The sequence below is a fragment of the Calonectris borealis genome, chromosome 2, assembly GCF_964195595.1.
Source record: "Calonectris borealis chromosome 2, bCalBor7.hap1.2, whole genome shotgun sequence".
NCBI lineage: Eukaryota > Metazoa > Chordata > Aves > Procellariiformes > Procellariidae > Calonectris > Calonectris borealis.
The window spans coordinates 51,469,658-51,484,878 of NC_134313.1; the positions used below are offsets into that span (position 1 = coordinate 51,469,658).

Here is a 15,221-nt window from a genome sequence, read left to right on the forward strand (position 1 = left end):
GGTGGTGTGTGGTACACAACTATTTGCAAGTTCCTCATTCCCTGAAGTGCAGCGATTAAAAAAGCCAAGCAATCATTACAAGGAAGTTTGCAAGTTAAATCTTCCAGTTAGTAAAGTTTTGCAACTAAATTAGTTAAGAATAGAAGATTTAAAACACGTATGCAAAAAAAAATCCTGCAGCTGTATAGCTAAGGCCATAGAGGGAAGTTGTTGTATTAACTTTACTTGAGAAAGAGATTGTGCCTTTGTGATCTTACGACATCATTTCTCACTGAAAGCTGGCAAGCGTTTAAGTTCCTTTCACAAACGTAAGTCATCTGCACCAATATAGGATAGTTAAGATGATTTATTTGGATTTCCTTCAAGCTTTTGACAAGATCCCTTACTAAAAAATCCTGTAAAAGCTGTACAGTAGAAAAGTAGTGTTCTCTGTTGTAAAAAGCGGACTGGGAGACAGGAACTCCTGAGTTCTCATTGTATTTCCTTTGATCTGTATGCCCTGTTCATAATAAGCCTGACACTTATTCCTTCTGTGGCTTTGGGCAAGTCATATAATCTCTCTGCCTCGTTTTCTTATCTTGGGGGGTATTGCATGGATTAGTTAGTCAATGTTTGTAAAGCAGCTGAAAGAGTATTGACCTGATTCTCCCAGGGAAGCAGGGACACTCGGCTTCTTTGGGAAGTCATGACCGATAAATTCTAAGGCGTGCTACAGAAAATAAATACCAGAAGAAAAATGAAGCCAGCCTTGACACAGACTACACCTGGTTTAGTTCAGCTTGTTCCTGAAAAAGGCTGCGCACACCAACTCCCCTGCCACAGCTGTCAAAGGAGCCCAGGACCTCCCCAGGGGTTTTTGGCATCCTTCAGGTTTTGGGCTGTAGCTGCTGGTGAGAAAGGAGGGAGAATGGAGCGCTTCTGAAGGGGACACCAAAACCGCTCTCAACAAATGTTTGCACTAGTGAGCTGGCAGAGGAAAATAAACAGTGAGTGAGTGACACTTGCTGATGGTACTCATTGTCCCATGCGGTTGAAGAGGATTGTGGGAAGTCTGAGATGAATTAAAAAATATTGGTGTGTCCTGAATTTGGGGATGATTGATGATCAAATGAAATTTATCTTGGATGAGCATAAGGTAATAAACATTGGCAAGGTTCTCTCCCTGACGTCACTGATTTTACTTTAAGTTTGGCTTGAATTTGCTGCACAGTCACAACCTGCATGTTTCCACACCTATCTGTATGTGGGCACAGGGAAATAACAGTGACAGGATCGCTCCTGTCCTAGGCATCAGTGTGGGTGGTTTAGCTGACTATTGACTTAAAAAGGCAAATTGAGAACATCATTCTTAAAAACTAAGAGAGAAATCAAGAGAGACAATATGATGGCCAAGCCATTGATAAATGGCAGCAAATCCCCAGGCAAAGGGGAAGGAATATTTTCTCAGTATTTGTGACCTTTCCTGATCATTTTGGATACTGCTTTTCTCTCTTGGTTGGTGTCAGGAGAACAAAGGTGGCTGCTGCTGCATTAGTGAAACTCTGCATTTTCCGCTGGGGAAGAGAAGTGCAGGACGCCAAGGGATAAGCCAGTTGTGCCAGTCTGAGTGCATTCGCAGTAGTCATTTTTGACTTTGGAGTAGCTATTTGTGTGCTCAGGTAGTGTAGTGGCAGAGAGAGGAGAAAGCAGTCAATTGTCTTGACACAGAGCCCTATTCCTTTCTTTGCATCAGCAAGTATGCCAGCTACATCAAGCTACTGACTCTTTGCCAGCGCTGTTTGCTATTATATCTGTTGGGGGAGTGTTCCTAGTATAGACGTGGCCTTGGCAGCAACGTTCGCTTGCCGATGTGTACTTGTGAGAGGTCTCCGACATGCCACCTTCCTTGAACTGTCTTTGGGTTTATAGTTGCTGATCGTCATCCTTTCTTTTCTAGGGGCTCCCCTTTAGCATGTACACTCCATGGTTCAGTCGCTCACAAGAAGACTTAAGGCTGGAAGAAATACAACAACAAAACCCAAAGCAGGCTAGCAGGAGGTTGGCTGACAAGGTAGGACTTCTCTCAACATCTGTCTTATGCTGGTCGGGATGGAGAAAGGTTGCCTGGAGGTATATATGGGAGCATTGCCTTTGCATGAACTAGCACAGCAATTTTCAGTGACTGTGGCATGAGAGGGAGAGTTTTGCCAGATGGGCGTTTTTCCCTGGCAGACATTTTCAGCCTCTGCCTTAGGAGATGACTGTGTCTGTTTTCACAGGCAGTCAACTAAAATCCTCTTTAAACGTGTAGGTCTCTTCATGTCCCCCTAGCAGCTGTGACAGGACCAGCAGGGCATGGATTAAAATATCGATGAGCTTCTGGCAAGCCACTATTTTTGACCAGGAAATGAACAAATAAGGATTGTGATGAAGCCACAAGGTTCATACCCCTGACTGCTATCACGACCCAAAAACCTACTGTTGTCTATCACTGCTCGGCGTCTACAAGTTTCTTGTATGAAACAAGGTACTGGGACATTACTAAAACATAACTGCACCTGTGATATATACGCTACATATGGAACCAAGAACGAAGCACATAGTAGCTTACCGTTTATGCATCCTTCCTCCTTTGCATAAACTCATCCATCAAGTATGGCCAGAGTAGCCCAGCTCCTATAATTCCTTGCAAACCTGGGAAATGACAGTGATGTAAAATCGGTATGAGGTGAAAAACTGCTGCTTTTCAGGAAGTGGCTAAGAGAAAAACATCATTGATTTAAAAGTGGATTTCTCCAAATTATTCCAAACAGAAAAGTACAGCTGCTTTCCATGGATTCCTGTTTCTACAAAAAGAGAGCAAGGAGATGCTAGCAACATCAGTTTTTCAAAGCTCATGCATAGCATTGAAAGCATAGGGTAATTTCTGTCACACAGAAACATAACACAAACTGTAATACACTTCTGTCTTGGAAAGGGAATGTTCCAGACAGTTGCTGCTTCTTTAGCAGAAGGGTAGCGAGTATCTCTTTCAAATATCCTTTTTAAAAGATACACTTGCTCCAGAATGAGTCTAGAAAATTAGTCTGGTTCCAAAATCTGCGGATCACTCATTACAATCAGTATTTGTAGGTCTAAAACCTTGGAACGGACTGTTTCTGAAGGGAGGATGTAGTAACAGCCCTGTCCAAATTCTCCGATCTGCTCCTTTCCTTATCCAGATCAGCTGCTTGACAATCCCAGACCAATATAAGCACTCCCAGGCTTTGGGCTATTCAAAACACAGACACAAATCCAGATTTCACAGCCTGAGTTTCTCTTGCAGTTGTATTGTGTATCCCTCTGTAATACTTCCTCAGTTGAATAGGATCGTTTATTGGGTAGAAATTCATACTTCAAATAACTATCTCGATGTATTACCGTATTACGCTGGTATCTCACACTTTCTGGAATAGTGTGTTTAGAAATAAAGCTATATTGAAAAAGGGTACTGTAACATCAATGTCAATTTTCTCTCTGAAAACTCATGGTACAGTTGAGTAACGCTTCTGAGAACGGTGGGTTTAATGTTAAAAATCCAGGAGGGAAGGTTGTTGGTGTGTTTTGTTATTTAACAACATCAAATACCTCTGCTTATTGACTCTACGTATATAGGTGTGCTCAGGGAATAATTTTTATAGGTAGGAAAGCAGAGAGATTCTGACATCCAAAGGATGCACAAAGAGATACACTAACATAAATTTCTATGGTGCCCTGAAGGTACTTCCATTGTATGATAGGGCTTCTCGTGAGCAGTTTTGGCTCAGGCAATAGGGCCATGAAGTAAAACTGAGTGCTTCTGGACTAGATGAACTGAGAATGAAGCAGATTATACTACCTCTAGAAAAACCATGTTTTTTTGTTATAGGGTACTGGAGTATAAAATAGCAAAAACAAGTTAATCAAATGCTTATTTTTCTCGTTATCTATTTCCCTTCTCCCCCACCATACACACATACAAGTACATGCACACTTTAGCCACTTTTCCTCACTGTAATCTTTAATTAGAATGAGTTAGCAGTTAAATTGGAACGATCTTAGAGCAATTTGTACAATCTCGTGAGATACATTATCAGTTATGCCCTGAATTCTGCACACTTTATCTGAACGGTTAGACCAACGGAAGTTTCTTCTATGTTCAACCATGCTGGTATTTCACATGATCCAGCCCAGAAAAGCTTACGGCGGCCGTAAGGGTGCATTAGTCATTTTGCAAAGTGTACTGACTAATCCAAATAAAACATCTGCCTTGCAACAGGAGGAGAGGTTTCAAATGTGCATAGAGGCAATCCAGTCAAAGTAAAAGATAGCAGGAGCAGAGGTGAACTCTGGTTTGCTCTCTGCCTTCACAGGTTGTACAGAATTGGTCCTTTCCCACTTGCTTTGCTGCAGACAAGGCAGACAGACTTTTCTGTGCGACAAACATCTGAAGGCAGGAAAAAAAGCCAGTGTGGTACTATCCTGTTCTGCCCCTCAGAAAGCCTCTGCAATCACTGAGCAGGCAAAGGTGTTGCTTCTCAGGGGAAGGAATAACTGGGGAGGGAAGAGGGAAGCAGAGAACATCAGAAAAATGCAGAGAATCTCCCAAAGTTCATTATAAATGCATATACACATAGGAGGCAATGACACCAGGATTCACATTTTCAATCCGGCATGCTCAAAGACAATCTTCTAAACCCTTCTTATTTTTACCTTTCCACAAGTGTCATGATATGCTAGAGGTCTTAACATCTCCAGCTCCCGTTGCTGGCAGAGGGATTTAGGGGCACTGAAGGCTTCTAAAAGACACCCATGGAAGAGCCCCAAAAACCTGAAGGAAGGCTTTCTGTGAAACTACTCTGTGGTCCCTCAATTGCCCATACAGTCTGTAAGCTTATCCATATCTTCACAAGGGACCCAGAAACTCCCAGGAGATTTCAGTACACCAAAAATTGATGTTTCTGGAGAAGAACCTAGCTCAATCTGGGAATTTTCATACCAATGATAAAATTACATAAATGACCTTCATCTCCCACTCCAGGTACGCTGCTTCTCCTTAAATCAGCTACCCACAGACTCTAGTCTTATTCTCTGAAGCAGATGATAACTGTGTGAGCTTGGAGTTCAAGAGATTTTGGTGCTGTGATGCAGAGAGAGACATCACCTCCTCTTACAGTGACTGGCAGGCAGAGGTGTCATATCTGGGCAGCTGAAGGCAGAGCTAAGAGATCCACATGGAAATCTGCCACTACTTCTGTTTCTGTGTGCATTTGCATGACCTAACACAGAGCCAACCTCACAACCAGGAACTGTAGTGGGATATGGAAATACTTTTATTTGGCTTCTGTTTTTTAACTAAGAGCAAAAGGGCATAAGTGGCGTAAGTGCAAGTGGTACATAAGGGCTACATAGAAACAGGGTAGAAGTACTTGTTGCTGCATTAATTCTGCCACCTTCCCATAGCAGGCCTGTGGCTTGATTCCCTGTTATTCCCACAAATGCAGAAGGGATGCTATGGTTTAGGCTACTTCATTGTTTAGTATGGTTTGCACTGTTCAATCCATTTCACAGTTAAATAACAAAATCTATTTCTTCAAATACTGCATCAAAATGTTACTGGTAATAAAGAAAAAATACATTATTTTTAACACTCCTTGGGGAAAACAAATCTGGAGAAACTGTGTTTATAGATCTCCCCCTTCAAATGCAATGCAAAATCCTTTCTATTTTTCTAAAAAGAAAAGAGAGCCACTGATAAAATACCTAATGCAGGCAACTGTTGCTAGCTTTTATTTCCACACTTAGCTGCTCTTCTTAATATTTTTGAAACAAGATTGCAACACATACAAAGCCTATGGAACTGCAGGAGGGAACTTTCAAAAGAAGGTCAAGCTGACATGGGGGCCTTCCCGGGAAGAGCCCCTGTACTGGTTTCCAGACAGGATTACAGCTAAATCAGAAATAATGCCCTTTAGGAAGCGGACACATACGATCTGCAGCCGTTTGAAAACCTGCCCCTTCAAAAGCTGCAATTTTCCAAACCGTTAACATTGACAATGGTACGGCAAAACTACTACAGTTTTCCAGAGGCTAATTATGAGCAGGTGATGATTTGAGGAAAAATTCAGAAATCAAATATTGAGCTCAGTTTGTTATTCAGCATCAGTAAAATATTCATAATGCGCAAACACAATGTAGTTTAATGTAAACCTGTTTAAAAAAAGATAACTCCAAGTAAAACAGAACAGAATTTGGTTTAATGTGTCTCCTCTGTATGCAAATTACCTCCAGCAGTTAACAAAGGTAAACCTTGCTAACTTATTTAGATATATGTGACAGCCCTTTTGGGTTATATTGATCCCTTGTGAACTCTCCCGATGACAAAAATTCATGCCTAGATCAGAGTACGGCCACACCAGCAGTAATTCAGGCCTGAGCTAAGGTAAAAAGGCTGCGGGTACTGAAAGCTGTGAGAAGGAAGAATAAGCAAAGCCAGGGTCTTTCCTCTCCACTCCTGGGAAAGTACCATGGAAATGTTTAATTTGCATGCGAAAAGAGATGCAGATAGTACTTCAGCGTAGCAGTTAACATCGACTTCTTTGAGAATATCTCCATTTTACTCATGCGCGTTTATATTTTTGACCACCATGTAGAGGGAAGGACCAGGCTGCAGTCCCGTCATGATATGACAGTGGACAAATGGAGGCAACAATATCTATCCAAAATGGTTCGCAGCTACCCAAGTGGGTGTTTGCCCTATCCCACAAATGTAATGTGAGACTTAAGCCCATGATTATCTGACTCAGAGATGAAAGTTTTACCAAATGAGCCTTCTTGAGATAATAAAGACATTTTCTTACTTCTTAAGAAAATACACCTTTTCTTATCTAATGCTGACATCATTTGATAAACTCTTCAGTGCAGGTAAAATAACAGCACAAGGATGTTTTTCACATTTTTAAAGGATGCTACATTGCTATTTTTCTTCACCTTTCTCCATAATAGCCACTTGCAAGCTTAAAATTAAAATTTGTTCCTTTACTGATTTTTTTTCTCTGCATTATGCAGGTCGCTAATGAGTGCCAGGCTGCTGGCATTGCTTTATTTATTTATTAGAAAGAGAAGAGCAGTGAAGCATTTAAAACAGTCACATACAAAGAGCCATAAAAATTTTTGCGGTGACACACTGTAAGACAAATAAAGTTAGGTCAAGACACAGGTCTACTGAACTTTGTAAACTGTTCATTTCATCTGGATGGCCAACTTCAAAAATTTTCTTTACTGTGTTTTGATTGACAAGCCATGAGAGTTTTTATTAAACCAGCTTTAAGTACTTAAAAATTACTCTGTTGCTAAAGCTGCATAACATTAGTAAGGGTCATAATGACCCTGTTCCACACAAACCCACTTGGAGAAGGCATAAATGGTTGGGGAGATTTTCCTCTTCTGTGCTACTAGTTTTGGAAGAATATTAAAAATAAAATTTGAAGATTAAGCCATGTTGAGTGTTTCTTGGGGCATGTGTGTGGTTACTTAAAGTTTTTCCTTTTAATTTCTGTCAGCCATTCCTGTTTAATCAACCTAAAGTATTTGTGCTCGTTATATCGCAATAACAAAGCATTCGCAAATGGTGTGATTCCTACGTGAGAAGTCCTACCACGTTATTATGCTTATCATTTAAAGAGAAGAGGAAGGACAAAATGAGTGTATTGGGTTGGACATGTTTTTAAGCAAGAGAATTAGTCATTCCTTAGGCTGCAGCAACTGCCTTAGGAGAAAAAGGCGATTGTTATATTTTGCATTACTTTCTTTAAAATACTTAAAAACCATATCATAAAAAGCTAATTGTAGGTATTGGCTGGACACGCCCGGTTGTATTCAGGGGCTTTATTGGGCAGTTTTGGCCTCACAGCCTGGTCTTTTTCATAAGAAATGTCAGCAAAGTCTCTGAATTAATGGACTGTGAAGTGCTTAGAAACATACCGTTTCACAAAAGTATACTGCGAGGATGTGACACTCCCGGGAGGTGACCCATGGGTTTCTGACAAAATAGCCCACTCTAACAACAACAAAAAATTAATACAGCTTCTCTACACAATGGCTTTGAACAAAGCAATATACAGCGGAGTGGGAGGTGAAGAATGGTGGAAAAATGAAACGCTGATCAGGAATAAGATTTGTAAATTATTTGGTTATCCCCGGCTTTGTTTTCTTCAGGAGAAGGGAGCTGCAAACTCCCGGCTGAAAAGAAGGGGAAAGGCAAGACTCCATTTCAATTGGATAATTGGAGAAGGAAAGTTAGTAGCATTTGCGAGCGATGTCACATGAACCTAAGTGGTAAATTCCTGGATTTGCTTACATGGATTTGTTTTCTTTTAATTTTGCTGCTTTAAAAAAAAAAATGCAGTGCAACTCCTTCAATCTTTTTGCAATTCTGCATGGTTGAACATTTGAAATGAGTTTGTGTATCACCCCCAGGCATTGATTCAGACTTGATTGGGGCAAAGCAGACTCCATGTGCTTATTTTTATACACGTCATTTGGGAAGTTATATAGCCAAGGGAACAGAAAATGTGTTGCTCCACTGCCAAATTATCACATATCCCTCGATCAAAACGGGAGGTGATCCTAATCAACAAGTTGTGCGACCTTAGTGCAATGGCAATGTCAGGTCAACTCGGGAAAGTGAAGAGACAGATCTAAATACAAATAAAAAGAAAGAGAGAGACAGAAAGAAAGAAAGAAACAACCAACAATCCTTATAATTATCATCATCTGCTGCTTTTCCCTCTTCTGGCAAAGAAACACTCCATCCATTTGCAGAAATCGCCCGCGGAAACGTTACATCAAAACTAATCACAACGATTAAAATCAGCTTTTCTGTGCAAGAGGAGAGTAAAAAGCAAGTTGGAGGCTGGAATGAGACTGTTTTTTCCACCAAAAAAAATCGAAAAAAAAAAAATACATGCGATATATATATATCTATCTATATGCACGTTTCGAAGGAGATCAATTTTATGCCCGTGTGATCAGTTAATTTAATTTAACTTTTATTTCGGAGATTGATTCAGACTGGAGGTAGAGACATGAGCTAATTGTATCCTGATCCTTGCCTTGAGGGGTTTCAAAGCCCTGGAGCAACTATTCTCTGTATTTTGCTCTGTCTACCTTAGCCAAGCTATTGCATTTCTCTCTGGTGTAGCGAGGAGAGCAGACCGCTGCCGGGAGAGAGAAATATCGGAAGTGTGAGTTTGGGGGGGGGGGAAAGGGGAGAAAGAAAAAAGAAAAAAAAAAAAGGAGGGAGGAAAAAAAAAAAAAAAAAAGAGGGACACTTTTGCGGCTCCGATGTTCCAGGTAAGGGCTGCTCGGGATTGTTGTTGTTTGCAGCGGAGGGTGCGGAGGGACTCGGGCGCCTCTCGCTTCCACGCATGTGCCGGGCGCTCGCACCCCGCGCGGGGACGCGGCGCGGCCGCCTCACCCGCCGCGCTCCCCCGCGCAACCCGCGCCCCCGCGCAGCGCCGCGGGGAGGCGGGGAGGGAGGGAGGGAGAGAGCGGGGGAGGGAAGAAGGGGAGCCGCGCGGCGGGCGGGGGGGGGCTCCTCCTTTCCCCACCGCCTCTCCACGGGGGGACTTGGGGGTGGTGTATGCGGGGGGGGGGGGGGGATTTATTTAATTTAAATTTGTGTATTTTCGCGCGGGGGGCGCGCGGCTGGCATTGTTCTCCGCCGGGCTGCAGGAGGGGGCCGCCATTGTGTGTGTGTGTGTGTGTGTGCGCGCGAGAGCGAGCGAGCGGGAGGCACCTTCCCCCCCCCCACCCACCCCCGCGCCGCCGTCCCTCCGCGGCGCACCCCCTCCGGAGCCCCCTGCGGCGTCCTTTGTTGCCGGGGCGGCGCAGGGAAGGGCGGCCCCGCGGCCCTTCCCCCACACGGCCCGCGGGGCGAGGCGGCGGGGCCGCGGGGCAGCGGCCGCCCTTCCTCCGCGCCGCCTGTCCGCCCGCTGGCCCCCCGCCGCCGCGGGGGCTGAGGCGGCTGAGGCGCCGCCACCGTTGCCGCCAGCCGCGCGCGGCCGCGGGGGCTGAGGTGGCTGAGGCGCCGCGACCGTTGGCGGCGGGACGGCGGTTGCCCCGTACCCCGGTTCCCGGCGCCGTCCCGGAAGAGAGGGAGCCGCGTCCGCCGTCGCAAAAACCAAAAGGAAAAAAAAAAAGAAAAAAAAGAAAAAAAGCCGTTCGCCGCCTGTTTCCAATCAGCGAGATACAAGTTTATTTGAGCGTGCCCTGCGGGCACCGAGCGTGCTCGGATTGTTCGGGCAAATTAAAAATGGGCGAAACGCTGCTCCCTTCTGCGCGGCGGGGGCTGCCGAGAGACCTCCGGCTCTTCCCGCCGGCTGGCGGCGGGGGGAGAGGGGAGGGAAGCAGGGGCAGAACGGCCCGGCGCACCTCAAGCATCGCTCGGTGCGGGGGGGACGGCAGCAGGCGGGTGCGGGCGCTTTGGGGCCGGTGGCTTGAGTTATTTGTTCTCTGTCACAAGCGCGGTGGAAAGGCTGAAACGCAACTTTCCATCTGAATCTTCCCCCGAGCGCCGGGGGCGGCTTGGAGGGAGGCGGCCGGAGGCTGCGGGCGGGCGCAGCGGGGAAACTGCGGGGCGACCCGGGGAAGTTGGTGCCTTGAGCACGCCGAGTCCGGGGGGGCAAAAAGTGTCAGTTTAATCGGTGGTGGCTGGGTTCGGCAGCGCCCGTGCGAGGATGCTCGCCCCGCAGGTCGGAGGCACTTGGCGAAACTTCCCCTCGCCTATTCAAAATGACTGCGGTGATTTTGGTGTATTAATTACGCCCGAAGCACGACACAAAATGTTGTAGCACACACTAGAGGTCCCTCTCAGAGCTGTCAGACGTTAGGGTGTTTTCAGGTTGGGCTGTTCTTTATTTATTTTTTTTTTTCCCCCGGTTTCACTGTTTGAACGACATTGACTATTGCTGCAAATACCAGCGCAGCGTACATTATTCAAAGAAGGGTGAAGAAGGATTTGCGACGTTTCTGTTTGTGCCCTTGTTGTTTGGGCATCAGTGGGGCAGTTAATACGCACGTTGCTCTGTGCTCTAAAAAAACGAATCTAAACGGGATTAATTTCATGCTGTGATTTATGAGTTTTGTTTGAAATATCCTCGCAGTTTGTTGTTGTTGGGGCCAAGTTCCAAATTTCGTACTCGCTTTTCTTGTGTGAATCCTGCCATGGAAGTAAACAGTGTAAAACTTGAGTAAGGATTCCAGGCTATGGCTCATGGTTTTTAAAAAAGAAATATGCAAGCAAGCAAAAAGCCGAGTATTAGGATTATAAAGAGTCAATAAAGGTGGTGGAGGCGACTAAAAATGATTGATCCCCAGCAATTTTCATATCCAGACCATGTTACGGAACTAACTAGTCCCCCCAGCCTTCATGTATTACAAGCAGTATTATCACCATTTTACGGATGGAGAAACTGAGAAATAAAAAGAAGGTCACTGACTTGCCTAAAGCCATATAGCAAATAAAAGATAGATCTGGAATCAGCTAGGACAGATTTAGATCTCTTGCTGATTTGCACTGCTGCAACCATTGATTTCAGTGGAATTCTTCTGGATTTAAGTCAGATTTGGACCTTAGGTGTTGCTCTGTCCCTTAGAAATACTGCCTTCATCTAAATTCCATTTTGAACATGACTGAATTAGATGCAAGATTTTGGGGGGAATATTTGGTGTACATCTAATTTTTAAAAGACAAATTACTGTGAAACTTTAGGACTATGTTGCCTCTTGATTCTTCTTTTTCTTCCCTCCCCCCCCCCCCCCCCCTACAATTTCATCTGTCACATCAGCGTAGTTCCCTAGTTGGTTTTTGGTAAGTTTTTTTTTTTAATGAACAATTTCCTCATGTCTAGTGCAGCTTTTGTTACTGGTTTCCGAGAAGCGCTTCTTACTAGACGTCTCTGAATGAAGCCTTCAGTTTTAGGTCGAAACAACCTGAGAACAAATGATTTTGCATGAGGAAGACTTCCATTCATTGTGGATCTCACTCAGGCAGAAATGAAAAATTGCGTGACTACCGGCCCCAATTTTGCGTATACAAAAAAGCCAGCCTTTCCCCTGCATAGAGGGAAGGCGGCATGTAGAAGACTTGCGCACATACGCTCTTTATTGGATTATGATAAGTTTATGTATGGAGAAAATGCGATGTGAAAGGAAATATTCACTGATCATAACAAACGTGAGTACATTACTCAAAGTGGGATCTCTCACAATTAACAAAATATCAAATCTGCCAGTCACAGTCAGACAGCATTTCACATGAGCCCAGCTGGGAAGGAATGATAATTTCTGCTTTCTCTATTCCAACTACTTTAGAAACATTTTCAGGATACCATAAAACAGACACAGATGCACAGATTGTGATTATGGTGCTTTACTGTTCATTTATTAATGTGTGCTGCTATATACGAACTGCCACCGCTAAAGCATGATGTAAAGTTCCTGCTTTCGTGTAACTAGTCATCAGCTGGATTGAGTAAGATGCTGGTACTTCAGGGAGCTGGTAGTCCCTCAGTGTTGCTAACACTCCTGCGATGAGTGTCTGACCCCACATCTTAACGTGTAGGGAAGAAGACATAGGACATGGGTATAATTAAGAATATTCCACCATCCCCCTCCCAGTTTGAGCTTATATGTCTCTGAAACAGAAAGCATTTAGGAGAGAATTAGCCCCACAGAATGTATGTGGTTTGTTTAAGCCCATGTATTGACTCACTGGCTGAGCCAAGTTTTAAATGCCGGAGCTTTAGCCCCCTTTCTCATGTGCTGTGCAGTAAACTGCTGTGCCTCACTTGCAATATGTGTTCAACTCTTCTCTGGTACCAGAGGAAAAATAATGTCGATCAGAAGCAAATTTTAGAGGAGATGCCTGCTGTTACTTATTTTGGATCCTTTTACACTGCTGCAGCGGAGCCAAGTTGGATCTCCTTCCAGGAAACAAATTTAGTTAGTTGTTGTTTTTTTCTGACAGAAACATAATTCTTACTTTAAATGGAATCTCTTCTGTTGGTCTGCATTGCACTTATGTTTTCTTTTTACAGCCTGGGTAAAATTCGTCTCTGGTATAGTGCCATTGACTTCTGTGTTGTTTCACAAAGAATTAATTTGCCTTCATGTGTTAGAACATAGATTTCTGTTGTCCTACTTTCCACAGAATACAATTTAATTTTTTTCAGTTTAAAGGAGAAAAATATAAAATGCACATCTTCATTTTTATTTTGTCCAATGTCATTATTTGTGCAGGCAGAGGTTCCTCTTTTTTCGCTACTTCTCTGGTAAATTAAGTTGAATATATATATGCAGTTAGAGAATGTCTATAGGTGGGAGGAGGGAATAACTACTATCTTCCTAGCTGATAATACCTTCAAAAAAAATTTAATCTATGTGAAAACCATTAGCACATTCCATATTGATGATGTATGTTGTAGCTTTAATAATCTTGGGTTCTCTAATGTGTATTTTAATCATGCTTTTGATCCAGAAGTCAAATAAACAACATCCCCTGCCCAACTGAACCAAAGTTGATGCTGTTGCATGTTCAGTTGTTGTAAGCCCATGTTTATGAAATGAATGGCTCACCTGATAACCTTTTCCTGATAGCTCTTCATCTGGCCGGCTGCCCCCACTGGCAATGGAAGTTACTGGTTTGATGTGGTTGGCAGGTTAGCGCAAATGCGGCTTTGCAGGTGGTTTGTATGTAGCCGAAGACTACGGGTGAGGGATACAAACCTTAGAAGTGCCTGTTGGGGCAAAGGACAACTCATCCTGTCAAATTATTTAGTGGCTTTTACTCAACTGGTTTTCCTTGCCCAACACACTCATGAATAAGGAACAGCCTTTAAAAAAACAAAAAGTAACACTGCACAGCAGGGTTGCCCCAAGATGATAGGGAAACGAGTTCCGCCTCACCCAGGTTAATGGCTCTTCCTGCTTCTGATTCTCAATTATGGCCATTCCCCCTCAGCCAGCATTGGTGACGCAGTTCTGCCCCAAACCTCAGGATCGGTATAGGCGTCTATGTGTTTTCCTTAATTTTCACTGGCATAATTCCAGATGATTTGCAGGATAGCTAACATGCAGGAGTGTAACGGGTAGTATGTAGACTCAGGTGTGCGCATCCCACTCCTGACTCTGTCTGAGTGTGGTTGCCTCTATCAACCAGGCAGCTGGTGTGGGGACAAAACTGCCTCCTACTGCTGTAGTAGGTTTTGCCAGACCTCACCGGTCATAGCCTTTGGTTCTCACCCAAGGACTGTGAAGGTATGTTGTGATTTGGTCGGGCAGAAATGATGGGAGGTTGTCTCAGGCGAGGTATTTCCAGCAGACATGAGGAAATGTTAATAATTCTGTGTAAGTCACAGGTGAAACTTAATCTAGAGCACAGTGTGCAGCTCTGAGCATCTGTCTTTGAGAAAGGTGAACTTAAGCTGGAACCGCAGCTAGAAGGGTGATCGGGGAATGGAGTATTTGTCTTGTGAAAGGAGATTCTAAGAAGCTGGAATGTTCATGTTAGCAAAGTGTAGTCTAGAAAGAGATATGACTATTCTATATACACACAGGTAGTAAATCCCAGAGAGAAGAGAAGTAACTGTTCAAACTAAAGGACAATAAACATGTATATAAACTGGCCCTGATGGGGCAATAGTTTCCGAGAACACTTTCTGATACAATATCTAGAAGATCAGCATTGAAAGTGAGACCTTGAATTTGGTAATGCTCTGCTTTGGGCATGTCTTTAAAACCTGGGCTACTTGGAGAATATTTACCAAAAAAGCAGTGCCAACCCTTTACCTCAGTGACCTTACCTGCACAGTCCCAATAGGCTATGGTTGACTAAGTTTTTTCATCAACATTTCTGTCAGTGGAGAAAAGGCTTAGTTTTTTTAAAGAATTTAATTTTAATATAGATTAAAAAAAATCTGTCAAAAAGCAATTTGAGATTCTTTTACAAAACTGAAGCCAGACCTTTCTCATACCTGAAAACCACAATTTATTTTGAATTTTCATTAGATAGAAATTTGCAAAAGACCATCTGACAGAAAAAAAAGAAAAAAAAACTGAATTTTTTACAGAAAAAAATCCTCAATGTCTGTTTTTATGATCAGTAAAATTTTGTGTAATGTTTGTCAGTGGGAGGAATTTCTGATTTGCCCTTTAGGTAGACT

The 15,221-nt window shown here is 43.4% G+C and overlaps 1 protein-coding gene across 1 annotated transcript in view; it reads left to right on the forward strand.

Annotated features, from left to right (window-relative positions):
* Window positions 1-9,180: 9,180 nt before the first annotated feature.
* The window catches only part of LOC142078811 (BTB/POZ domain-containing protein KCTD1), a 103,820-nt gene continuing 97,779 nt past the window's right edge, over window positions 9,181-15,221 (forward strand). Inside the window, exon 1 of the mRNA XM_075141934.1 lies at window positions 9,181-9,351. Within this exon, the coding sequence (XP_074998035.1) occupies window positions 9,343-9,351 (9 nt within the window). The 5' untranslated portion in view covers window positions 9,181-9,342. The remainder of the gene's footprint in view (window positions 9,352-15,221) is intronic.